This window comes from Festucalex cinctus, chromosome 21 (assembly GCF_051991245.1).
Source record: "Festucalex cinctus isolate MCC-2025b chromosome 21, RoL_Fcin_1.0, whole genome shotgun sequence".
NCBI lineage: Eukaryota > Metazoa > Chordata > Actinopteri > Syngnathiformes > Syngnathidae > Festucalex > Festucalex cinctus.
The window spans coordinates 3,985,780-4,010,995 of record NC_135431.1 but is presented as its reverse complement, the minus strand read 5'-3'; the positions used below and the strand labels follow the sequence as shown (position 1 = coordinate 4,010,995).

At 43.1% G+C, this 25,216-nt stretch overlaps 4 protein-coding genes across 12 annotated transcripts in view; 2 read left to right on the top strand and 2 right to left on the bottom strand.

The window, feature by feature from the left end:
* LOC144010985 (sphingosine-1-phosphate phosphatase 1-like) overlaps positions 1 to 4,612 on the bottom strand; it is a 7,673-nt gene extending 3,061 nt beyond the window's left edge. Inside the window, exons 1-2 of the mRNA XM_077511545.1 lie at positions 3,588 to 4,612; positions 1,258 to 1,347 (exon numbers count right to left, since the gene is read on the bottom strand). Of these exons, the coding sequence (XP_077367671.1) occupies positions 1,258 to 1,347; positions 3,588 to 4,250 (753 nt within the window). The 5' untranslated portion in view covers positions 4,251 to 4,612. The remainder of the gene's footprint in view (positions 1 to 1,257; positions 1,348 to 3,587) is intronic.
* Positions 3,535 to 20,046, top strand: LOC144010913 (voltage-gated delayed rectifier potassium channel KCNH5-like). Its single transcript, XM_077511438.1, has 12 exons — positions 3,535 to 5,407; positions 6,400 to 6,523; positions 7,845 to 7,951; positions 8,032 to 8,160; positions 8,907 to 9,022; positions 10,340 to 10,732; positions 10,799 to 10,891; positions 11,744 to 12,173; positions 15,250 to 15,449; positions 15,541 to 15,793; positions 16,499 to 16,695; positions 17,510 to 20,046. Exons 1-12 carry the CDS (start codon positions 5,335 to 5,337, stop codon positions 18,452 to 18,454), a joined length of 3,060 nt encoding a protein of 1,019 aa, XP_077367564.1. The 5' UTR covers positions 3,535 to 5,334; the 3' UTR covers positions 18,455 to 20,046.
* The window catches only part of daam1b (dishevelled associated activator of morphogenesis 1b), a 39,429-nt gene continuing 33,122 nt past the window's right edge, over positions 18,910 to 25,216 (bottom strand). For 7 of the 8 annotated variants that reach the window (XM_077511534.1, XM_077511540.1, XM_077511537.1 and 4 more), the window contains one exon: positions 18,910 to 25,216. In XM_077511534.1, coding sequence (XP_077367660.1) covers positions 25,004 to 25,216 — 213 coding nt within the window. In that variant the 3' untranslated portion in view covers positions 18,910 to 25,003. The other variant, XR_013281407.1, reaches the window with a different exon arrangement.
* Positions 20,924 to 24,428, top strand: l3hypdh (trans-L-3-hydroxyproline dehydratase). 2 transcript variants are annotated; one of them, XR_013281410.1, is made up of 7 exons: positions 20,924 to 21,038; positions 21,749 to 22,233; positions 22,663 to 22,832; positions 22,961 to 23,083; positions 23,168 to 23,305; positions 23,445 to 23,512; positions 23,974 to 24,428. XR_013281410.1 is itself a non-coding variant. In XM_077511546.1 (6 exons), the coding sequence occupies exons 1-6, from the start codon at positions 20,959 to 20,961 to the stop codon at positions 24,097 to 24,099; spliced, it is 1,122 nt and encodes a 373-aa protein (XP_077367672.1). In that variant the 5' UTR covers positions 20,924 to 20,958; the 3' UTR covers positions 24,100 to 24,428. The 2 variants fall into 2 exon arrangements, 1 of the variants encoding a protein (XP_077367672.1); XM_077511546.1 differs by lacking the exon at positions 23,445 to 23,512.

The following is a 25,216-nucleotide window of genomic DNA, read 5'->3' as shown; positions in this document are numbered from 1 at the left end:
AGCAGCGATTGTGATCCATCTCAGCGGGCGGCCATTTTGACAATGACATCACAGTTTGCTCAGGGTTTTAGGGGAAAACCAATCACTCCTCAATTTGTGATCGTCACATGACCAAACCAAGGAAACAAGTGAACCGTGATTGGTAGAAAATAATTGGCTTGACGTCACCTTTGATTTTGATTAGAGATAGACCGATATCGTGTTTTCATGACCGATACGCATCAAAATCTGAAAAAAATAAATAAATACAATACAATGCTCTTGCATTATTTAACAACTTTTAGGGTTTGTTAAATATTTGAGTTAAAAATAAAAAAATCCAAAAGGTTCAGGGTCTCCCAGGGTCAGTAATATGTTTTCAAAAGTTAAATAAAAACTTCAGTAAATACCACCCTATCGTTGTCTAAAACTACAGTTTTGCAAAATTTCACAATATCTGAAGTACAACATTCAAATTTTACTTCTCTTCGTTTTAATTTCAAACAAAAACAAAAGCCACATGGCCAGCAGCATCTCTGAAAATTTAAATAATAAGTGCCCTCATGTTAACACTTTTTAAACTTGATCTATGATTGGGGTATGATTCTTCAAAATGGCCGATGCCGATATCCGTCAAAATGCTGCTGACAATTGTCTATCCCTAAATTTGACACCAATATTTTCACCATTACTGCTAATGCAGACTGGCTACAAATATCGCTTATCACCCTCCTTGACGAATAACGATCGGTATCAAGCCTCGACAAAAAAATAAATAAATAAATAAATAAATAAAAAATACAAAAAAAGGTCTATCTGTGCTGCATCCTTTCTTTGTGTCATTTCTGTGCAATTTGTGAAATAACAGCTGAGCGATAAAACGACGTTTGTTTGATGTGAACAAACAGCAGTCGCTTAGCAATCAAATCATCATGCCAACGTTATCCGGTACATGTTTTATGGGTTCTTTCCATGACCAGATTACACATTCCGTGACAAGTAGCTACTAGAGAAGCTTTTTTTTTTTTTTTTGCCCTCATTTGCCTTTCGTTGGAGCCAATTAATGTAGCGTTGTTGCTTATGTTGAGTGAAAATATTTGATGATGTCAAATCAGAAGTGGGGAAACTGGTCCAACTTCTCCTGTCACTCTCTTGTCTAAAACTGGCACGAGTCATTTGCAGGACACACAAGAATATTTTTTTTTTCCCTTCGTGAGGTTCAGTTGCCAAGCAACAATGTAGCGAACAATCTTGATAATCGTGTTTGTTGACACTTACCAGAACCGAATGCATCCCCATGTAGACTCGGCTCACGCACACCAGCAAGCTCCAGCACAGCGCCACGCACAAACCGAGCATGAACGGGTACTGCGTGACAAAACAAAACAAACATCTTGTGACTGTCGTCGCCGTCACTTGAACGCGCGTCTCGCTTGCATCGTGCAAAAAAAAAAAACGAGCTGTTCAGATCCGCAATTGTGCCGTGGGCCCGTTTTAGAAACAGGAAGCGGCGGCGCTGTTGTGTCTGAACAAGCGGCGGGGAGGCCCGCCGACATTCTGGCCGACTTTCTTCCCGCCGCCTTGGCGATGACGCGTCGCGAAGGCCAGGTAACCGCTGGGCGAGCCTTGCAAACGTGTCGGCTCATGTTGGGATCAGATGCGAAACGCGCGCAACAAAAGCGAGATGGATGCAACTGTTAGCTTAGACGCATTGCGCCATTTTACCTCTTGGGTCACAATTGGAAGTTTGCTTGTAAAATGATTGTGCACAAAGAGGTCTCATCTCTATCAATAAATTGCTTTTGAAGTAACAGTCGATATAATAGGTCAGTCATGACTACTATATTTCACCTAGCAACAAATAGCAAATGGACAATGTCGTCTTTTTTAAGTCTTTTTACTGCACGGCACTGTTCCCTCAATATTTGCCACTGAACACTTTTGCTCCCAAAAACGTATAAATACGTTCTACTTTAAACATTACCATGCTCCCAAAGACGTATTTATACGTTTTTTTTTTTATTTTGTTTTGTTTTAAAGCTAGAGCATAAAGACGTCTTTGATGCAGCCTCTGAACTAAACAGAATGCTTGAAGCAATGGTAGTTATTACAAAAACGGCCAGTCGGTGACAGCAGAGTATCAGAGCTCAACCAGGGCTATGTTTTTTTCCCCCACGGTTTTAAACAGATTTGTGAATATTGATGAAACTTAGTTATATTCTAATGCTAATTGCTGCAAAACTGAAACAGATAGAAAAAATTTTTCCTGATGAATCTTGCTTTTGGGAGGTTCCATGTTTTTATAGCAATCGAACACAATAATCTGTGGGCCTTGAAAAATCTGTCAAAATCCAGGAAAACAGAAGGGGGTTGGTTCAGTGAAAATGCCTGGGACTGGATGGGTTAACTATGACCAAAAAAAAAAAAAAAACTCCCACAATTCTTCTCTTATCTCCTATCTGCTCGTTTCAGGTCAACACATTTTGATGACCAACAACATCTTCACTGCTTGTTTTCACTAATTTGCTGTATTCACAAACAAAACGACAGCAGCTAATTCCAGATTTTGTTAAAAAAAAAAAATCAATAATCTCTCTTAACGTCGCGCGTGTACAGTCAAGTCACACCTTCTCGTCAGGTACGGTGATGGTTTATCGTGTCACTGCTGTTATTAGATATCAAAGTGTGATTTACGAGGATGTAAAAGGCGTACTCAGCAATTGTCACCGTGACCGAGCTATCGCCTGCTGCTCTTATCACCTTATTATTTGAAAAAATAAAATAAAAACTCATAGGGCAGTTCAAACATCAGCATTTTGGATTCACAAAGATAGCAATAGTTTGTTTTGATGATTATTAATTAAGATTTTTGCCTCTCTACTTAATCTGTGTAGAAAAAGTAGCACACAATGGAACTAACCTAATTATAAAATAAAACTTTACAAGCTACTTTTTTTCTCCTCAATTAAAAACAGACAATTTATGACTTTGTTCTGGAATCTGTACACTTTATTTTTGTAATCTTTTGACTTTATTCTTAAAAATATACAACTTAATCCCCATAATAGTACTCCTTTATTTTATTTTTAATATTACGACTATCATACTGTTGACTATCATGGCTTTAATCACATTCATATATGTATTTTTAAAAATATATGTATTCTAAAAAAATGATTGAGTATTGAAAGTTTCTTCTCATAATGACTTTATTCCTGAAATTGTGACTTTTATAAAATCTTTTTTTGTTTGTGTAAAAATCCAACTCGATGCTCATATTGATTTTAGTCAAGAAAAATCTTGAAAATCCAAAAACTTCAAACTATTCAACTTTAGTCACGGAATTTTTACTTTAGTGTCAAATGACTTTGATTACTTGTACTCTTTATTCTTGAACATCGACCACTTTTTTTTTTTTTTTTAATGTATAGTGCCCTTTTCCCCCCCCCAACGTTGCTGTTGTTACTCCTTTTGCACAATGCTTTGCTTTCATGTTGAAAAATAAACAACAAAGCAAACGTGCAGCAATGAATCCAAATGTGAGTAAAGCCTTCTTGGACGTGGTTTGCACTTTTGATTTGCTGCTTGGTGTGGTGTGCGCGTTTTACCTGCCAGCGTCCATAGGTGAGCATGAAGAGGCAGAAGGGGATGGCGGTGCCCGTCATGGCGTGCGTGGACGGCATGCTGTACTCGGAGTTGTAGAAGACCTCCACCTTGACCACGGGAGGCGAGGCCGGCCGGGACCAGCGCACCATGTCCTTGGTGGACTGGCCCACCATCAAGTTCCAGGCCCACACCACGATGAGCCGGCGGCTGACCAGCGGGTCGATGTTCCAGAAGAGGAAAGGGAAGAAGACGATGAAGAACATCTCGTTGCCCAGCTCCGTGCCGAAGGTGAACAGATAGAAGAGGAACTTGTTGTGGATCAGGAACTCCTGGCCCACGTCGCCGGTCAGCGAGTTCCTGCGGAAGGGCTTGGCCCGGGTGGGCGAGTTGTCGTCGTCGGCGTCGGGCCTGGTCTCGCTCGGCTTCCCGTTGGCGTGCACGGCCGCCCCGTTGCCGACGACGTCGTCTCCGTCCCCGGGGCTCCGCTTCCGTAGACCCGGGCGCTCGTCGCCGCCGCCGCCGCCGCCGCCGTGCTGCGACTCATCGCTCGCCTTCTCCGGAAACGTCCCCCGGACCCCGCAGAGGCGTTGGAAGCTCGCCACCAGTTGGGGGTCCTGGAGATAATTGCACGTCTCCACGAATGTCTTGACGACGTCCGTCGCCATATCAAAGAACGTTTGCTTGGCTTTCACTTACGCGAGATCATGGTCAGCTTTACAAAAAAAAAAAAAAAACGCCTCGGCGGTTTACTGCATTCGCTGATAGCGACCTGTAGTCCACCCACCGAAGTGGGAGATTTGGCAGAGCAGAAATCAAAGTCCGTCCAAGTGGAGTCGAGTATTACATCACGGAGCGTGACCCGGTTCACAGAGGGTGCCGCTCGCTAACTGCGTCAAGTCGGGATTCGGCCCGTTACGAGGCAGGCAGGCGGTCCACTCCACAACCGCTTCGTCGCTAGTTCATTGTTTCTTCTTCTTCGACCCTTCCCGCTTAACCGCCACGTCCGATGTTTACTCACGAGCGCCCTCTGCTGAATCGAACGAGTATTACACATGTCCATTTCCAGCACAAACGCAGGACGGATGTGTGATGGGTGGATGGAAATAAATGAGGATGGTTGTTTGGGAAGAACTAGGAATGTCGGATGGATGGCAAACAGTTGATAAATAGCCACAGTTATTGTGGTCAACGATCTCAACTTCATCTTCTAATTGTTTGCTGTTCTAAAATGGAAAACACTTGTTCGTTTTAATATAATAAAACAACATATATTTTTAGACGTGTAAATTACATACAGTAAATGTAATTTCAGAGTTTGAAAAAGCCATATCTTATATGAGATAAAGTGGAGGGAAATCGCGCAAATCGTTGGGTTTTAATAAAGCCCTCGATCACAAGACCGGAAATATAACATCATATTTGTACAAGTAGTCGACTTATGACTATGAGTGCTTGAAACAAACTACAAAAGCAACATTTGCATATTATTATTGTTGTAAAGTAAAACTCGTATTCGTGTTCCACTATATAACTCACATTCAAAGATACATGACAAAAACTAGACCGTGATAGCTCTTATTTTGAAAGGCCATTTCCGGAAGCGTATTCAACACATTGGTCGAACTTGCCCGGCGTGCTCGCTTGTATCCAGAGCTGCTGCCACTTGAGTGTTGAGGCTTGTTTGGTCGATGCCAGCTTCAGCATCCACAGCGGCGAGCGGCGCCAAGTCTCCGCCCTGAAGCCTGCACCATGCACGGGGGCAAGAGAGGACTGGTGGCCCCGCAAAACACCTTCTTGGAGAATATTGTCAGACGCTCCAGTGGTGAGTTGCATTTTGCATGATTATTTTTGACAAAAACAATATAGTTTTCAACATGTCAAGTGTATGTAACACTTTAATACAAGCTTGAAAGTAAATAACTCACAATTCTATATTTTATAAGAAAACATTTTGCTTTACAAACAGCAATTTTGGGGGGGAAATGACAATTGTTTTTGAGAGTGACCGTAATGATATTTCCATAAAGTGGGGATAAAATGCATTCTCATGATGCGTGCAGCGATCATCCACTTACTTTAAGAGGCCTCCAGTATATGTTGGCTCGTGCCATCTTAAATGCACTTGCTGCTATTTGATCTCTCAGTAGTGGCTGCATTAGTGCTGAGTGATACATATCTTTACAATCAAACGGCCGTACAGCACAACCGTCCCAGGTGTCATTTACGTTACTATAGAATAAGCTTGGAAAACACTCTCTATTATTGGCATTTTATTTATAAATAACCCTGCAAAAGTGTTCAATATTTTTGGCTCGATGCACATATTTTTGCCAACATTTCTGCAATAACTTTGTAAAGTCGACGTCTCCACAGTCGATGACATTTATTCTGATGAGTACGGAACAAAACACGTTTGTTGAATTAGCGTCGAGTATTTCAAGCAAACGCACGCCAGCCCAAAGTGTTTTTTCCCCCCCGAAACGTCCAAAGTCATTAGGACGACTGCTTTTTCACTCCTAAAGATTTCCTTGCTTGAGAACTTTTGCAGCTCCTCATGCATTTTTAATCAAGGCCGAGGCTGGAGCATAAACATTTTATCAACAACTATTATTGCCGCTTGAAATTTTAATGCATTTTCAAGCTTTTATTTTTTTTGCAGTTTGTTCCAATTATATAATGTTGATTATTTTAGTGTTAATAGTAGACATGTTAATATGTTATAGAATGAATAATTCCACTGATACGAGACAGATTTGACTACAAACTGTATGTCATCAAGTAGAAAATGAAAATTTTGGATCCCCCCCCCCCCAGAAACCAGCTTCCTGTTGGGAAACGCGCAGATCCTGGAGTGGCCGGTGGTGTACAGCAACGATGGATTCTGCAAGCTGTCCGGCTACCACAGAGCCGAGGTCATGCACAGGAGCAGCACGTGCAAGTATATGCTGCCAAATTTCTCAAGTTTTCACATATTTGGTGGAGTTTTTTTGGCGGGTTGTTGTGAAGATGAAAGGATTGAGGCCCTAGTAGAGAATCAAACTCACGGCCGCTAGTTTACAAGGCGCTGCTGACCACTGAGCTATGAGGTCTTGGGGTTGGGATGGATGGATGGATGGATGGATGGAAGTATGTCTTAATGGATGGAAGGAATAATGATAAAGGAAAAATGGATGGATGGATGGATGGAAGACGGATGGATGGATTGGATAGTTGGAAGAAAGGAAGGCAAGCTGATGGTTGGCAGGGTGGATGGATGGACTGATGATGGATGGATGGATGGATGAATGAATGAATGAATGAATGAATGAATGAATGGATGGATGGAAGGCAGGCAGGCAGGCTGATGGTTGGCAGGATGGATGGATGGATGGATGGACGGATGGAAGTATGTCTTAATGGATGGAAGGAATAATGATAAAGGAAAAATGGATGGATGGATGGATGGATGGAAGACGGATGGATGGATTGGATAGTTGGAAGAAAGGAAGGCAAGCTGATGGTTGGCAGGGTGGATGGATGGACTGATGATGGATGGATGGATGGATGAATGAATGAATGAATGAATGAATGAATGAATGAATGAATGAATGGATGGACTGATGATGGATGGATGGATGGATGAAAGGCAGGCAGGCAGGCTGATGGTTGGCAGGGTGGATGGATGGATGGAAGTAGGGGATGAAGGATGGATGGAAGGAATAATGGAAAAGGAAAAATGTATGGATGAATTGATGGGCAGATGGAAGGATGATGGATGGATGGATGGATGGATGGGAAAAAAAGAAGTCAAGGCAGGCTGATGGTTGGCAGGTTGGATGGATGGATGGATGGACGGATGGATGGATGGGATGAAGGATGGATGGAAGGAATAATGGAAAATAAAAAATGTATGGATGAATTGATGGGCAGATGGAAGGATGATGGATGGATGGATGGATGGATGGATGGATGGGAAAAAAAGAAGTCAGGCAGGCTGATGGTTGGCAGGTTGGATGGATGGATGCAAGGATAGGATGATGAATGGATGGAAGGAATAATGGATAAAGGAAAAATGGATGGGTGAATTGATGGACAGATGGAAGGATGGATGGATGGAAGGAAGGTTGCAAGGTAGGATGACAAAGGAATGGAAAGATGGACAGATTGATGATGGATGGGAGCATAGAAGGAAAGACGGATGCCTGTTTTATGAAGTTAATCAGTCAACTGCATGATGGGAGAACAATTAGTGGCGTTTGTTTGTTTTGTTTTTTTTCAAGCTTCATGTACGGCGACTTGACGGACAAGACGACCATCGACAACATCCGACAAACCTTCGACAATTACGAGTCCAACTTCTACGAGGTGCTGCTCTACACCAAAAACAGTAAGCCCCGCCTCACCGTTGGCTGGTGGTCTTACCGCACTCGGACCCTCTCCTCATTTTGTGTGTGCGTGTGTCGGAAGGAACGCCCATCTGGCTTTACATGCAGGTGGCGCCCATCCGCAACGAGAACGACAAGGTGGTGCTTTTCCTCTGCACCTTCCGCGACATCACGCTCTTCAAGCAGCCCATCGAGGACGACGCCACGCGAGGTGGGACGCCCGTCGGATGTCGGCAAACGTCGAAAATGGATGACGAGATGACGGATGGATGGATGGATGAAAGAGGGATGTCGGATGATGAACGAGTGGACGGATGAAGTGTGCCCAACGTGTCGGGTGTAGCGCGTTCCGGTTCCTTTTCACGTGGTTCTGAAGAATCGGGCCGAATGGTCGGACGGCTTTCACCAACGCGGCGGACGAGCGCGCGTCCGCAGCTGGCCAGGTGTTGCGTGTGCGGGTCAGCGAGCAGTGGCGACCGCGCGTTCGCACAGAGCGCCACCATGTCCTCGGGCCCTTGAGCGTGCCATCAAGAACATTTTTTTGTTTTCCTCTCATTTCATACATGAAGCAGAAATAAGAGTCGGACCACATGAGGACACGTGAACGACTTCAGCTCAAATCAAACGCAGAATTGGATTTATTTTGGTTTCTCTTACATTATTTTTAGCATTTTTTCATGATATTTAATATTACATAAATTTTGCAGATTTTTTTTTTAATTAATAATTATTTTAGTGTATCATTTTTAGTGTATCATTTGAGAAAAAAATGTAGAGCATTTTTTTAGAACAAATATATCCTGATATATAGCAAAAATATTTAACAAGATAAAATACTATAAAGATAATAAAATAATCTAAAATAAAAATACAAACATGATTTTTTCTTATCATTGATATTAATTATATTTATCTATTAGAATTTGTCATGTTTTTGGGGGGTTCGTTTGTGTTCAGGATGGACCAAATTCGCCAGGCTGACGCGAGCGCTGACCAACAATCGCAACCTGGTCCAGCAGATGGCGCCGCTGAGCAAGACGGAGGTCAGCCACAAGCCGTCCAGATTGGCAGAGGTGGGCAACCTAAATGGAAATATGCGCAATAATTTCGTGACTAGATGAGGACGCGTTTCAAAACGGCTGTAAATCATGGAGCACTGAGTTGTTGTTTTTTTTTTTTTGGAATATCATTGAAATCCATTAGAAAAAATCGAAACTTTTAAATATTTTGAAGGGAATTTAGTGCGCTCAGTAGTCGACTTGTGGCTGTTGTGATGGTACGTCGTGTGATTTCTTGATTATTGTGATCCCTTCGTACTAGCTATTAGAGCTATCGGCACCGATATTGGGCAGTTTGACAAATATTGGTATTGGCCTTTTATTTATTTATTTTTATTTTATTATTTTTTTTTTTTAATCTGACGGCCGATATGAGGTAGATCTGAAGTAATGTGAAAATTTAAGATTTCATCCATCCATCCATTTTTTTTTTTTTTTAACCGCTTGCTCCTCACAAGGGTTGCGGGGGTGCTGGAGCCTATCCCAGCTGGCTTCGGGCCGTAGGCGGGGTACACCCTGAACTGGTTGCCAGCCAATCGCAGAGTTTAAGATTTCAGGTATTTTTTTTTATTTTGGGGAAAAATATTTACTGTAGATAACTGTAGAGAGATATGGTATTTACTTGCTTTAGTTTCCATTCAACTTTTTAAGACATACTCCCTGAATGTTTTCTTAGAAATTTAAAAGGATGTCAATTTAAGGTTTAAAAAACCAAAAAAAAAACACTGAAAAATTGTTCAATAATAATAATAATAATAATTATAATAATAACCATGCTTTTAGACATTATGACAGATAAATAAAAAAACAAAAAATAATAAATAATAATAATATCTAATAATAATAATAATAGTAATAATAATAATAATGATAATAATGATTTTAGACATTGCAACAGAGTCAAGATTGACATTTGTATTTTCAAAAAATTTGGGCGCCAATATTTTTCCCCCCCTTTTTTACTGAAAATGAACATTGGCTTCAAATATCGGTTATCGGCCTTATTAGTAAATAATCAGTATCGGCCCTGAAAACAAAACAAAACATATTGGTCTATTTATACTGGCTATGTTCAGCAAAAAGAGAAAGTGGTCGGACGAATATTTGCAAAATGAATTTGCCGTGTATAATGGAATGTATGGTGTTCCACAGGGTTCGATTGTGGGGCCTCTGCTGTTTTCTTTGTATCACCTGCCGCAGAAAACAGCAGTGGTTGTTGTTCAACAATTCTAGTCCCGCAAAATTATCTATCCAGAACTCAACGCCATTGCTTCTTTTTGTTCATTTGACACGCGGGAGTACTTAATGTGAATTTTTGTGCGCCTGCGTCAGGCCCTCCAACTGGGCTCGGACATCCTCCCGCAGTACAAGCAGGAGGCCCCCAAGACGCCGCCGCACATCATCCTGCACTACTGCACCTTCAAGACCACGTGGGACTGGGTCATCCTCATCCTCACCTTCTACACGGCCATCATGGTGCCCTACAACGTGTCGTTCCGCACCCGGCAGAACATCCTGGTGTGGCTGGTGCTGGACAGCATCGTGGACGTCATCTTCCTGGTGGACATCGTGCTCAACTTCCACACCACCTTCGTGGGGCCCGCCGGCGAGGTCATCTCCGACGCGCGGCTCATCCGCATGAACTACGTCAAGACGTGGTTCGTCATCGACCTGCTGTCGTGTCTGCCCTACGACATCATCAACGCCTTTGAGCATTTCGAAGAGGTCAGTGTCGTGCCGACGTTCGGCGGCGCTGCTGAAACGCTGACGCTCGATCTTGTCTTTTGGAAGGACTTCGTCATGCCTTCGTCCCCAGCCGGTCATCTTCGCGGCGACTCAAACTTCCACCGGAACGGCACCCGGACGGAGGACTCGGTGCTGCCAGTAAGCCACTTGCGCTCTTGCTTTGGGAAGCCACGTGCGCTTTGGGGGAACCAAAAAAAAATAAAAAATAAAAACATTAATGAATATGCTCTACAATGTTCCCTCGCTTTTCTGCGAGTTATGAATCCATTTTGATCGTTTTGTTTAACAGTTGTATTTTATAGGGACAGACAGCATTCAACGTTTTGATAAATTTCGGCATCGGCCATTTTGAAGAACCATACGGCCGATAATAGAACTATTTAAAAAGGTGTTAAAAAAAAAATAAAAATAAAAAATCAGGGATGTAATTATTTACATTTTCATAGGTGCTTTTGACCCTGGGAAGTCTCTGCACCTTCTGTCTTTGTTTGAAATTAAAAATAAGATAAGTACAATTTTAATACTTATATATTTTGAAATTAAAAAACATGTATTTACTGTCGCAAACAATACGGAGCTATTTACTTAAGTTTTTATTTAAAGGGATACTTCACTTATTTAGCCCATTATAGCAATAAAGATAAAGATGTCTATTGACTCAGATTTTTTTTTAACTCCCTAAATGTTGTTCAATAAACATATACTTAACATTAAAAAATAATAATGCAGTTGGTATTTTTTTTAAGTTTTTGATTTCAATTTTTCACCATTTAGTGAAAATGAATATCCAGGACTGTCTCAGAAAATTTGGATATTGTGATAAAGTCCGTTATTTTCTGTAATGCAATTAAATCAGCAAAAATAAATCTTGCAAGCCTTTTATGATTTTAATATAATCAAATAATAATTCACTAATATTGTTGACATGCCCAAAAGCTGGCATTTCGAACAGGGGTGTGTAGACTTTTTCTACCCGCCTTCCTCTTTCAGGGCCTGAGCAGCCTGTTCAGCTCCCTGAAGGTGATCCGCCTGCTGCGCTTGGGCCGGGTGGCGCGCAAGCTGGACCACTACCTGGAGTACGGCGCGGCCGTGCTGGTCCTGCTGGTGTGCGTCTTCGGCCTGGTGGCCCACTGGCTGGCCTGCATCTGGTACAGCATCGGCGACTACGAGGTCATCGACGAGGCCACCAACAGCATCAAGACGGACAGCTGGCTCTACCAGCTGGCCCTGAGCATCGGCACGCCGTACCGCTACAACGCCAGCGGCACGGGCCGCTGGGAGGGCGGCCCCAACAAGGACACGCTCTACATCTCCTCGCTCTACTTCACCATGACCAGCCTCACCACCATCGGCTTCGGAAACATCGCGCCCACCACCGACGGCGAGAAGATCTTCTCCGTGGCCATGATGATGGTGGGATGTAAGTACGATAACTCACTTTGGGGTTGCGTCACTTCAGCTACCGACAACTGCAGTGGGCTAGCTAATAGAGCGCCGTTAGCTAATTTAACGGAGCCTAATATTGCTCGTTAGAATGGATTGTAATGAGGTTAATGACTAAACCACTTTTTTTTTTTTTTTTTTTTAAATCGATTTCTTGAACAAAAATAAACGCATAACAAGCACATTTTTACGCCAAGTCGCTCAACTTCGCCAGTTAACGGCCTTCCACAGGCCAGGCCACGCCTTTTAAAGCCACGCACATTCAAAGTCACAGATAAGGATGGTGACCCCATGTGGACAAGAATAATACCTGCAAAATCACATGCATATTTTAGAATTGTATTATTATGCAAAAAGCGTCAATGTATATAAATAATAAAATAAGCGTATCAACGCTACTTCACGGACTTTCATCTATAAATAATGGCAAAACAAAAAAAAGCTGAATTTTAATGGACATGAATATGGATTTTTTCTAATTCCACTTGACTGGAAAATTATGACAGAAATAGCAAAAAAAATAAAAAACAAATCAAATTGTCTCCCACACTTTCACCCGGATTAGCACCAAAAGAGCCCAATCGGTTCGTAGTCGTCTCTACATGTGATCGTTCCTTTTGCATGTTTCAAGCGAGCCACCCCAACATGTCAGTGTTGGAAAATAAATAGACAGCAAGGCAACACTTCAATGGCTGGTGTTGCCATTGAAGCCGCAGTCACGGATCCGACCGGGGAGCGAGCGTCGCTTCCCTGATGAAAAGTGACGCGTCGAGCACACGTGTGGCTTCTGTGGGAAACTCTCAGCGGGGAAGCGTCACCGCCCACCACTCGAGAGAGACCACCACTTTGTGTACACTGGTTAAAAACGCGCTGTTGAAAACGACATGGCATGGAATTCTGTTTGAAGTGCAGATTTACAAAAAAAAAAGCGTCTGCTGGATTGCAAGGCTTGAAGTTTTTGAAATTAATACCTTCAGTAAACTCCACTGTGCAGGATGCACATGACATGAATGTTTGCCGTATGATGATGCAAGTGTCCTTTCTGAGCACTAAAGCAAATGTAATCAAATGAAATTGATCCAGTGTAAAAATCATATCAAAGAGTATGTTTTTATTATAGTAAAAATGTTAAGCTCAAATTTAAATTTGTAAGGAACAAAATTAAAATAAATATATATTAATGCGTAACTAAATAATACAGATGCATATTATAAATAGTAGCATTATTTATTACAGTGCTCAGTCTGCTTTGTTGAACCATTTTTGATTATATATTAAATTCAAATTTATGCCATGTCAGAACTGTTGCTCATTGCTTTCCTAAGGAATTAAATAAATTAGATCCAGCGCTTTAAAAAAAATAATAATAATAATGCTCAGTTTGTATTTATGTAGGAAGTAAATCATATTAAAAATAAGAAATATAATAAATAAAATACTAAATAAATAATTTAAAAAAATCCATCCATCCATTTTCTTGACCGCTTATTCCTCACAAGGGTTACAGGGTTGAAAAATAATAATAAAAAAATAATAATAACATATTTATTCATCCATCCATCCATTTTCTTGACCGCTTATTCCTCACAAGGGTTACAGGGTTGAAAAATAATAATAATAATAACATATTTAATTCAAATTAAATGAAATTGTGAACTATCTGTAGGATAAGTGTTTCTCTATAATAATGCCAAAGTTACTCACGTATTAAATGAAACCTTGCAATTATGTCTTTTTTTTTTTTTTGTAGAAGTCCTGATCGATACCGTCAGAGTGGTAGGCTATGAATGTAAATATGAGAAACGTAAAATAAAATATCACACATGCCAGGGTAAATTAATACATCTCTGATTATGTCAGTCATTATCTTTACAAATACATAAGCAAGTCCATAATTTGGTGATACTGATGCTAACCTGATTTTTTTTTTCTTCAATATTGAAAGTTGCTCATCTTAACGTCTTTGCACCTCAGCCAGTGGGTTTCTCTGCGCAGCAGCATCATGTAAAGTGATGCACTAACAACAGTGAGGGCGACACAAAGTGACAGTCGCGCTTGGGAGTTTTGCACCCCCCCAACCTCCAACCCGACCGCCTCCCCTCGAGAACAACACCACCAGGACGCCGGCGGCGCTATTGCGAAATCACGAAAACTCCCTTGCATGGTCCGCGCTCGCGTTGGGGTACAATTACCACCAATAAATGTCCTGCTATGGATATGGGTGATTATGCGAGGGCGGCCAGAAAAAGGGAGCGTCGCGCCCCGAGGCCTTCGGCGCAGCGGGTGTACAGTAAGTGGGCGAGCGAGCGGCCATCTCGCTGGATATGCATCCCAAACCTCTTTCCCCTTGACTGGTTCTACGCGCCCCGTTAAGAGACGCTGACTGACTCTTTGAGGTCACCGCAGGCAGCCGGGACTGGCTCACATGGCCGCCGTGCATTATGAATGATAATATGCAACGCTTGTGATTGTGGTGTGTGCCAACTTGCACTTCAATTTAGTCAGGGGTGGGACGGGGGGGAAGGACAAAAACGGTGGCGTTTCCTACTTAAAATGGAAGGGATAGGTAACTTTTAAATTACATCAGACCAAAATTACATGTGGAGTCCCTCAAGGCTCCATCCTGTGACCTCTTCTGATTAACATTTACATGTACATAATAGAAAACAATCAAATTGACAGAGAATACTCTTTCAAATTGTCCTGGTAGCTCTGAACGGTTTAGGCCCAAAATACATCCAGTGTGAACCATCCAGACTGCTCAGGTTGTCTGTGTTCCTAAAGTTAGATCTCGGTTTCTACGCTCCATATTTCTGGAACAAACTCCCAGAAGGCATCCGATCTGCTGTGAGTCGAAATTCTTTCAACCCATAAAAGGCAAAACATGCCGCCCCTAAAGTGATAAATTTCAGAATTGTTCGAGAGGTTTAATGATGCTACCGCTATGCTATGCTATGCTATGGCTAATTATGCTAACAGTTCCTCTTACTTTCTATTATACAGTTTTGTTTTGTTTTTAAAAGATAGCGTGTGATGTGTCATGTACCTTTCAGCGCTGCTGTACGCCACCATCTTCGGAAACGTGACCACCATCTTTCAGCAGATGTACACCAACACCAACCGCTACCACGAGATGCTGAACAACGTGCGCGACTTCCTCAAACTCTACCAGGTCCCCAAAGGCCTCAGCGAGCGCGTCATGGACTTCATCGTCTCCACTTGGGCCATGTCTAAGGGCATCGACACAGACAAGGTACCGTTCGTTACTCTTATTTATTACACCGTGACTTTCGAATGCCCCAATTTGCCTTTTGTTGTTGTTGTTGTTGTTGTTGGTTTTCCAGGTGCTGTCCATCTGCCCCAAAGACATGCGAGCCGACATCTGCGTGCACCTCAACCGTCAGGTGTTCAACGACCACCCGGCCTTCCGCCTGGCCAGCGACGGCTGCCTGCGCTCGCTGGCCGTGGAGTTCCAGACCACGCACTGCGCGCCCGGCGACCTCATCTTCCACATCGGCGAGAGCGTCGACACGCTCTGCTTCGTCGTCTCCGGCTCCCTTGAGGTCATCCAGGACGACGAAGTCATCGCCATACTGGGTGAGGACGTGACAACGCAACGACGTGACGACGCAAGATGGGCGACGATTAAATGTTTCGAATTGTCCGGATTTTAAAAACACATGAATATCCTTCATTACACAAAAAAAAAAAAATGGCTTATCACTAAGCACATTAATTTAATTTTACTCCAACGTTTCATACTTACTAAACACTTACTGAATGTCCGCTAACAATGACCCCAAACATGTACACAAGGCAAAAATGGTTAATAACCGCTAACGACCACAAGTCACCACTAACAACTGCTGACAATCGCTAATGACAGCTAACAACCATTAGCAACTGTTAACCACTGACAATCATGAATGACTGCTTTTGACCATGAGCGGCTAACGCCATCTAACGACCGCTAACTGCTGCTTGTGATCTCTAATGAAAGATAATGATAGCTAACAATAATTAATGGATGCTAATGACAACTAAGGACTGCTAACAACCACTAGTGATTTGCTTGTGACTGCTAATGACCTCTAAAGACTGCAAACGACAGCTAATGAGCGCTAACGTGCTAACGTCCGTTAAATGACAGCAAACAACAGATAGCAGCTGCTAACGACGTCGCTAGCTCTTTGATGCTAGTTCTTTGGCTTGAATGTGATATATATATATATATATATATAATTTGTACTCTCAATTCTCAAGCCAGTGACTTTCCATTATGATTGTGTCGTTGCTGTGTAGGTAAAGGCGACGTGTTCGGCGACGTCTTCTGGAAGGAGAGCACGATGGCGCGAGCGTGCGCCAACGTGCGCGCGCTGACCTACTGCGACCTGCACGTGATCCGGCGCGACGCGCTGATGCGGGTGCTGGAGTTCTACACGGCCTTCGCCAACTCCTTCTCGCGCAACCTCATCCTCACCTGCAACCTGAGGAAACGGGTAACACTGCCAACATTTGTTCATGAAGGTCAAGTGATAATATTTGACTTTTTGCCCAAAAAACAAACAAACAAACAAACAAACAAAAAAAACTGGGCATGTTTTGGCTCCGGCTTCAGACAAGCGTTTCCTCCATGATTGCATCACAGTTCCATTAAGGGCGTCCTCCAGGGCATTGCGGCTTGCAGCTTTTGAATATTTCAGCCAAATGCAAATGCTTAGCTTAGCTTTAATGCTTTTTAACAACAACAAAAATTCTACATTCACGCTCAAAAGTGCTGCGCTGGTTGAAAACGCATTAGTGAAATGATATCAACTGTATGCACCAAACACCGGCGGCCGATTCTTGCTGACTCAGTCCTTTACAGTTAAGAGTGTCGATTGTGATGTTTGTTTTTACCCAGCGACAATATAAACACTGTTGGAGCCTTGCAATATATTTCAAAATGAGAATTATTATTATTATTATTAGTAGTAGTAGTAGTAATAATAAATATTTATTTATTTTATCATATATGTATATATTAGGGGTGTTAAAAATCGATTTGGCAATATATTGCGATATTACAGTGTGCAATTCTCGAATTGATTCAATAGGCGGCCGAATTGATTTTTAAACATCCATTATTGATGGAAAAAATATTAAACAAAACGTCTTACTTAGGGTTAGGGTTCACACCTTAATCATGGAAGGATGTTGTATTAATGGAACATTACGCCTTAATATTTTTTTTTCAATTATTGACATCTTTTTTTTTCTATTTTGACCACACTGCCGTGGTTTCATGCCTTTGCTTCCCTTTCGTTTTTGCAGGTGATCTTTCGAAAGATCGCCGACGTGAAGCGCGAGCAGGAGCGCCAGAGGAACGAGGTGGCGCTCTCCATTCCCGACGACCACCCGGTCCGCAAGCTCTTCCAGAGGTTCCGGCAGCAGAGGGACGGCCAGACGCCGGGAGAAGCGTCCCCGCACCTAGACTGCAACTGCGTGCAGGAGGAGCCGCCGCCGCCGCGCGCCAACGCGACTCACGACCAACCCGACAAGTCGGAGCACAACTGCACCGCGGACGCCGCGGGGTCTCAACCGAGGCCTTGTGCGGAGAAACCGCCGAGCCAGGGGCTCAGCAGGGAGGGGACCGGGGGCCCTGCCGCTCGCAGGGGAGGGGCTAGAGGGTGGGCGAAGTTTAAAAACGCCACCTCAACTGCGCCTCCTCCTTCGGTAGGAGAGCAGGAGAAGCCGCCGGAGACGGCGGAGGCTTGGACGAAAGGATCTCAGTCGTCGGAGCAAATAGCGGCCGACAAGAGCCAGACCCAGGGTGACGGCGGGGAGGCGGGGACTACGGGGGGCGGAGCCAACGCAGGGGAAGCCGGCGCCCTCCGTAAAACGGACTCTTGCGACAGCGGCATCACCAAGAGCGACCTGCGCATCGACCGAGTGGGCGACTGCAGGAGTTCCTTCGAGCGTAGCCCCCTGGAGCGCAGCCCCATGGAGAGGAACCCGTTCGGAGCCGCCGCCGCCGCCGCCGAACGGGACCTCCTGCAGGCCGCGCTGCACGAGGCCAAGCAGGAGCTGAAGGCCGACGTGCAGGCGCTGGGCGGCCGGCTTGCCCAGCTGGAGGCGCAGGTGGGCGAGGTCGTCCGGCTGCTCTCGGCCAAAAGGAGACTCTCGCTGCCGCCCGCGGCCTCGCCCAGGCCCAGATTCAAAACGCAAGACTTCGTCGCCGCCTCGCTTCGACTCGCGAAAGACGACGGGCCCTTTTGAGGGGATCGGATAACAAACTTTAGTTCGAAAGACTCGCAAAAATCATCGCCCGGAAGCATTCGCGAGCCGGCCTGCCAAAGAAATGTTAAAAACACTGCATGAAAAAAAAATGACGTGACTGAAGAACTGCAAACAGGAATGTTACTCATACAGTACTGTATTCCCCCACTAGATGGCACCAAATACCTCTCCTAAGAGTAGTGATTTGCCAATCGGGCCAAGACTTTTGAGGGCCGAGGCCGCCATATTGCTCCTCCCAAGAAATTTTTCTCAGCATACATTTACAGTATCGAAATTGGAGAATATTTGAGACAGTACTTAGCAGAAATAACATAACAATGTGGTGTTTTAAATTTATTAAACATAAACAAGAAGACTTCACACATTTTACAACTTGCCTTAAATCCATGTATAAATTATATGCTTAATGACGCTTACAGGAGGAAACGTGTATATTTTTATTATCTACTATTGGGGTCTAAGGAACTGAGTGATAAAAGGAAAATGGGCCCACTTATTTATTTTTTTACTTGTTAAAAAATAGTGACTATCCCGACCACCCCTCACCCCGCCCCCCAGCCTTATACTAACTGCCTACAAACTGTATATGTCTCATCTTTACGTATAGCGTGTAGTTTATACAGTAGTACGCTCGCGAGGTGGGAGGAGCAAGATGGCCGCCCTATGACTTCAACGGCTTGCACTGGCATGTGTGGGCAATCGGCTATCCAGTATTTTGGCGCCATCTTTTGGCATCTCTAGGCATTACACGTCAAACATCTTACATTACCCCCTTCAAAACAAAAGCCTTGTGATTGGAGTTTTGTGGCAACGACTTTCCATAACTTCCACTAACAGCTTAGGCTAAATTTAGCTCCTCCCCCGACATACAAAGGTTGTCCATAGCTCGAGATGTATCATTTCAATATACTCCATTGACACCAATTATTGTACTGCTTTCCTATTTAAGACAACTCACCGTTTTGTTATTTTTCCTGGAATAGTAATTTGATTGACAGTTGAGTGGGGTGTGGTTTCAGTGCATTCAGTGAGAGCAGAACACGGTTTCGATTTTTCACAATTTTGAATACTAAATCACAAACTCAGGCTCCACCTGTTGGCCGTGATTGGTCAGTGCACCAACTTGACCCAAAGGCAAGTGGACTGTAAAAGTAAAAGAACAACCTACAACCTGTAAAAATGGCACTGGGTCACGGATTTTTCACCAAGTAACGTAAATGTGCTTGGCTGCGCGTGCAACGTGCTAACGAAGGCGTTCGTCGACATGCTAGCTCGTCTGTCGGGAATGTGGTGTGGAAATGCGGAGGTCAACAGCTAGCAGGCTTCTTAATGAAACACGTACATGAAAATAAAAGAGAGTCAGCATTGGTGCCTTACACTTGACTAAAACCTCAGTGATGCGTTGTCCATGAATCCTGTTAATAATATGTTACCATGTGGCAAGGCAAGCGTTTAGGATTTTATATTTTTTATTTTGTTATGACTGTCAAATTCTGTTAGCTTTACATGATTATTTTTTTTTAAATAATGCTATGTTTAGTTTTTGATTAGTTTTTTTTTTTTTTTTTTTTTTAAATTACATCAATACAAAAGCTAACATGATTTTTTGGGGGGTAATAATTATAGCTTGTTTTAATTAATTTATAAAAACAGACAATGCAGTGTCTGTTTTTATTTGTTAAAAAAATATTTTTTTCAATTCGGACTGGCAATAAGTGCAGGATGTGTTTCCCCTTACGTACCTCTAAGAACGATTATTAGTTGCCATACGCATGCAAAGCAGAGATGTGGCTGCAATAAATTGAATGCAATTGTATTTATTATGATTACTCATGGTTAGATGCAATGATAACTCAGTGCAGTGTAACGCTCAGGTAGTTTTGAATAGAGGGCGATATGCATCCGGTTCAAAAGGAATACTGGAATAATAATATGCAAATCTGAGTGTGATTTTTGTCATTTGGGTAAAATCCCACTTCGTCTTTTGTGTGACAATCAATCTTTGTAAGCATGTGACCTCTCCACCACATTGTTGTACATAACTGTAGATTTGTAAAAGGCCTTTGCATGCATCCAGGGAAGCTTTCTACACTAATGTGAAGAACAGGGGGGAAAAAACAAAACAATGATGCCTGCCCACCATCTGCTGTTCTGTCTCTTTACTTCGTCAGTCAACTTTGCAGAATTATTGTCATTTGAGTTAAATAGGTCAAGAACATAATATTGTTTCTATTTGTGCCCACAATACAAACACAAATTCTTATATATTTGATGCTTGCAATTTCTTTTATTTTTGTGCTCACATACGTTGAAAAAGTATTTCAACAAGTTCTAAATGTGATCAAAATGAGAAGTCTTTTACTTATTCGATTAATTGATTTTGGTTCAAACGTTCTACTGTACTTTTTTTTCCTGTGGTTTATGACGGGGTCCATCTCATACCTCCTATAGCCGCTGGGTGGTAGTAAAGCGCCTCCAGAGTGATGCGCCAACCGCCACAGTGGCAAAAATGCCAGAAACCAACGAAGAAGAAAAAGTGGCACTCACGCCGTAACTCGCGCAGGTAAACGAGAATGTTTATAACTCTTGATTCTTGAATTATTGCTTATATTGAGCTTGTTTGTTTAGTTTTGGTACAATCGAACGCGTCGTTCCGATGTGAAATGTCGAAGCGAGGCGTTAAAGCAAGTAAACTAACGTCAAATAAAACGAGTAATTCTTAAAAAGACGTGGAGATGAACTCGGCTTGTTTGTCAGATGATTGGACGCACGTTGTAATTAAAACAACAACCTACAAAATTAATATTATATTTCATACATAGGTTTGACTAATATAAGTTCTGCCGCTTAACTACAAAAAAAATGTTAATACCCTGATGAGTACAAATGCAATAGATCAATAAATAGTTTTTAAAATATTAAATATGCATAGAATGTTGACAATCCTTGACTTACAAGTTTCCCAGTTTATATGATTTACAAGCTGTCACTTGGTCATTTTTTTTTTTTTTTGCTTTGTGTCCTGAGTTACAAGCAGGCTTCGAATTTGGCACTGCTCGTGCTTAGTGAAAGAAGAAAATAAAAAGTGGGCTGTATGATGTTGAAAAGTAACGTAATTGCGCTTTTCGCCCTCAACATTGCGATGGCGAATTCACGTGAAAATATTTTTTCAGAGGTCCTCGTCGCATAAATGTTATAACAAACACAAGCAGTAAATTAATTTCTGTTCATAAAATGGATGTCAAATACTAAAACGTCACCTTTGCTCCTCAGGGCAGCGATGGACGTGCAGCTCCCGCCACACGAGGGCGCCAAGCTGTCGGTGGTGGACATGCACACGGGCGGCGAGCCCCTCCGCGTCATCGTGAGCGGCTACCCGGAGGTCAAAGGCCGCACGTTGCTGTCCAAGCGACGTTACGCGCGCGAGCACCTGGACCACCTGCGCCGGGCGCTGATGCTGGAGCCGCGCGGCCACTACGACATGTACGGCGCCCTGCTGGTGGCCAGTGAGCTGCCCGACGCCCACCTGGGCGTCCTGTTCATGCATAACGAGGGCTACAGCACCATGTGCGGCCACGCCGTCATCACCCTGGGGCGCTTTGCCGTCGACTACGGCCTGGTCAAAGAGCCGCGCTCGCCCGAGACGCCCGTCAACATCCACTGCCCGTGCGGGCTGGTGCGGGCCTTCGTGGAGTACGACCGCGGCAAGACGGGCGCCGTCAGGTTCCTCAGTGTGCCGGCCTTCGTCTTTGCAACGGGTGAGTGATGTCACTTTCTCTTCCTGTGCCACAGGTGCTTGGAGGGGGCCCAAAAAATAAGACAATATTATTGTTGAAATAATAATTATTTTATTTTGAATGAATTGAATTCTTTCATCAACCCATTCTTTAATGAAAAACATTTTTTTAATTATTACTATTTACAATAAATTAAACAATTATTGAATGAATGACAAATAAAATAAGAAATTTTAATGGCAAATTAATGGGTATATAATATTTAAATTAATGTTTTTTTATTTTACTCATTTCTATACATTTGATTGAATTTTTAAAAATGACTAAATATTTTAGCTCAGCAATATTCATTGCAAAATGAAAGTGTCAATTATGACAGGGCTTGATAATCAAACGTAAGTGTTAGGCCTGTAAGTGCACCCTTTTTTTTTTTTTTTTTAATGGCGGCAGACGTGACGGTGGTGGTAGAAGGCTTTGGCAACGTGACGGTGGACATCAGCTATGGCGGAGCCTTCTACGCCTTTGTGGACGCGCAGCGCTTCGGTCTGGACGTGAGCGCGTCCCGGACCCGAGATCTGGTGGACGCCGCCACGGCCGTCACCAAAGCCGTCAAATCGCAGGTGCGATTGATGCACGGCTGCACCATCGCCGATCATCGTCATTATTTTGATCGCTGAATTTAATAAAAAGTAAAAAAATGAACGAACCCTGTGTTAGGTGTTGAAACACGCTCGTTCTTTCCTCGCAGGTGAAGCTGCACCACCCGCTGAGCGACGACCTGGCCTTCCTGTACGGCACCATCCTCACCGACGGCAAAGATCAATTCTGCGACGACGCCACCGCCAACGTTTGCGTGTTCGCCGACGCTCAGGTCACCTACTAACTTAACATATTAACGCTCGACATCATCCTGAGTCAGGACCTTGACACACATTCTTACTTTGACGGGTTGAAGGTGGACCGCAGCCCGACCGGATCCGGCGTGACGGCGCGAGTGGCCCTCCAGTACCACAAAGGTCAGATCGAGTTGAACCAGTCCAGGACGTTCCAGAGCGGGGCCACGGGGTCGCAGTTCACCGGCAAAGCTGTCGAGGTACCTGCCCAAATCTCGGAGATCCATGCACGAATTTTTGATGTTTTTTTGTTTTTTTTGTCATTCTTAGCTTAAGCTTGTTTAAAAATCTCTACAATGTTGTGTTTACATGAAACTCTACCTTTTGGCTCCATTGTAGCTATTTTTGGACAATTGAAAACAACGTTCATTCTGCTTTCTTTACTGGATGGAATCCACACCATTTGGGTAAATTTGAGTTTCATTTCAAGCATCACTTCAAAAGCATTTTTTTTTTTTTAATATGTTTTCTATGCGATTCGATGTAAATTTTTAAACAAGGGAGCAATTTCATGTAACATTTTAGTTTCCAAACGAGGTAAAAAAAATGACATCAAAATGTTAAGCAGTAAAAGAAGCAAAAAACAAATTGAATATTAGGGATGTAACGATATCGAAACATCACAATACGATATCACGATGTGCTGCTTTTAATATCGTTGACGATATATTGTGTATCGTGATATCACCGTTATCGTTACATCCCTACTGAATATACTACTGCTAATAATCATAAAAATAACATCACTACATGACATCTTAAAATGGCCACACAGACACCGAAAATGTCAAATCCAGAAAAAGGGTTAATCTGCTTAGTTGCTACCTTGTACTTGAGCATTTTTTTTTTTCTTCTCAAACGTGTGTAGGAGAGCACGTGTGGCGACTTGAAGGCGGTGGTGGTGGAGGTGGCCGGCAGAGCCTTTTACACGGGAACGTCGTGTTTTGTGCAGGAGGCGGACGACCAGCTAAAAGACGGCTTTCTGCTCAAGTGACCCTCACTTGACTTTTTTTTTTTTTTCTCAATTGGCCTGACATTTCGCCACTCATCTGTAAATTACATTTGAATCTTCACAGTATAGAATCCAAGAACGTCTGTAGATGAATGATTGTATAGGTGAAAAAAAAAAGCCTCTTATTACAATACAAGTAGTAAACTAACTGGTACAAGTATACCAGGTTGTACCTTTATAATACTAAAGAGATACTTCACTCGACTCATTGAGCAATTTTCAGCAGTTAAAAGTTATTTTGAAAATTCATTGCTGTTGCAACGTTTTTTGTTTTTTTTCTACTCAAGGAATAAAACCACAATTGTTGCCTTGTTGGGTATGTTTTTAATGGCATTTTAGCACGGGAACTACAGCTTTATATGTGCAAAGTAACAAGCACACTTTTCTTTTTCTTTTTTCTTTTTTTTAATGCGCATGTACCATATGTCATCCACGACATAAGTGCCCACACTGAAAATTGCTTGGACGTTTCAGGCCTAGGCCTGGAAAAGTACCGACTTGCCGTCAAAATCGTAACGAGTTAAGGCCAGCTCTTAACAAAACGGTGATCTGATATTATAGATAGAAATGTTGCACACGTGTCAAATTGTTTAAAAAAACAACAAAGAAGCTGCTTCTCAGCTACTTTTGCTCGCAGTTAAAGCTTTGACGAGGGGAAAAGTTCCGCTTGAGTTTCCACCCATTACTTTGTACAAAATGGCCCCCGCTTTTGTAGTCTTTGAGGGGAATCGTCGTCCTGTTCGGAGGAAGGAATGAAACATAAAAAACAAACAAACCTGAACTCAGCAGATCCTGTCCAACGGCGTGTGGGAACGTAGCACGTTCATCCAGAAAGTGAAACAAACGTAAAAGGAAAAAACAAAAAAACAAAAACTGAGGGGCGTGGCTAGAAGTTGAGCTTGGTGACGGGCCGTTCGCGGCCGCCGTCCGAGTTCTGGCTGTTGATGCGCTTGCGGTTGCGTTTCATCTTGGACAGGTCCTTGTCGAACACCTCGCCCGAGCGCAGCGCCGACACCAGGTCGTCAAACTCGCCGCCGCCGTCCTCGCCGTTGGCCTTGGCCTTACGCGCCTTGCGCTCCCGCTCCCGTTGCTCTTTCAG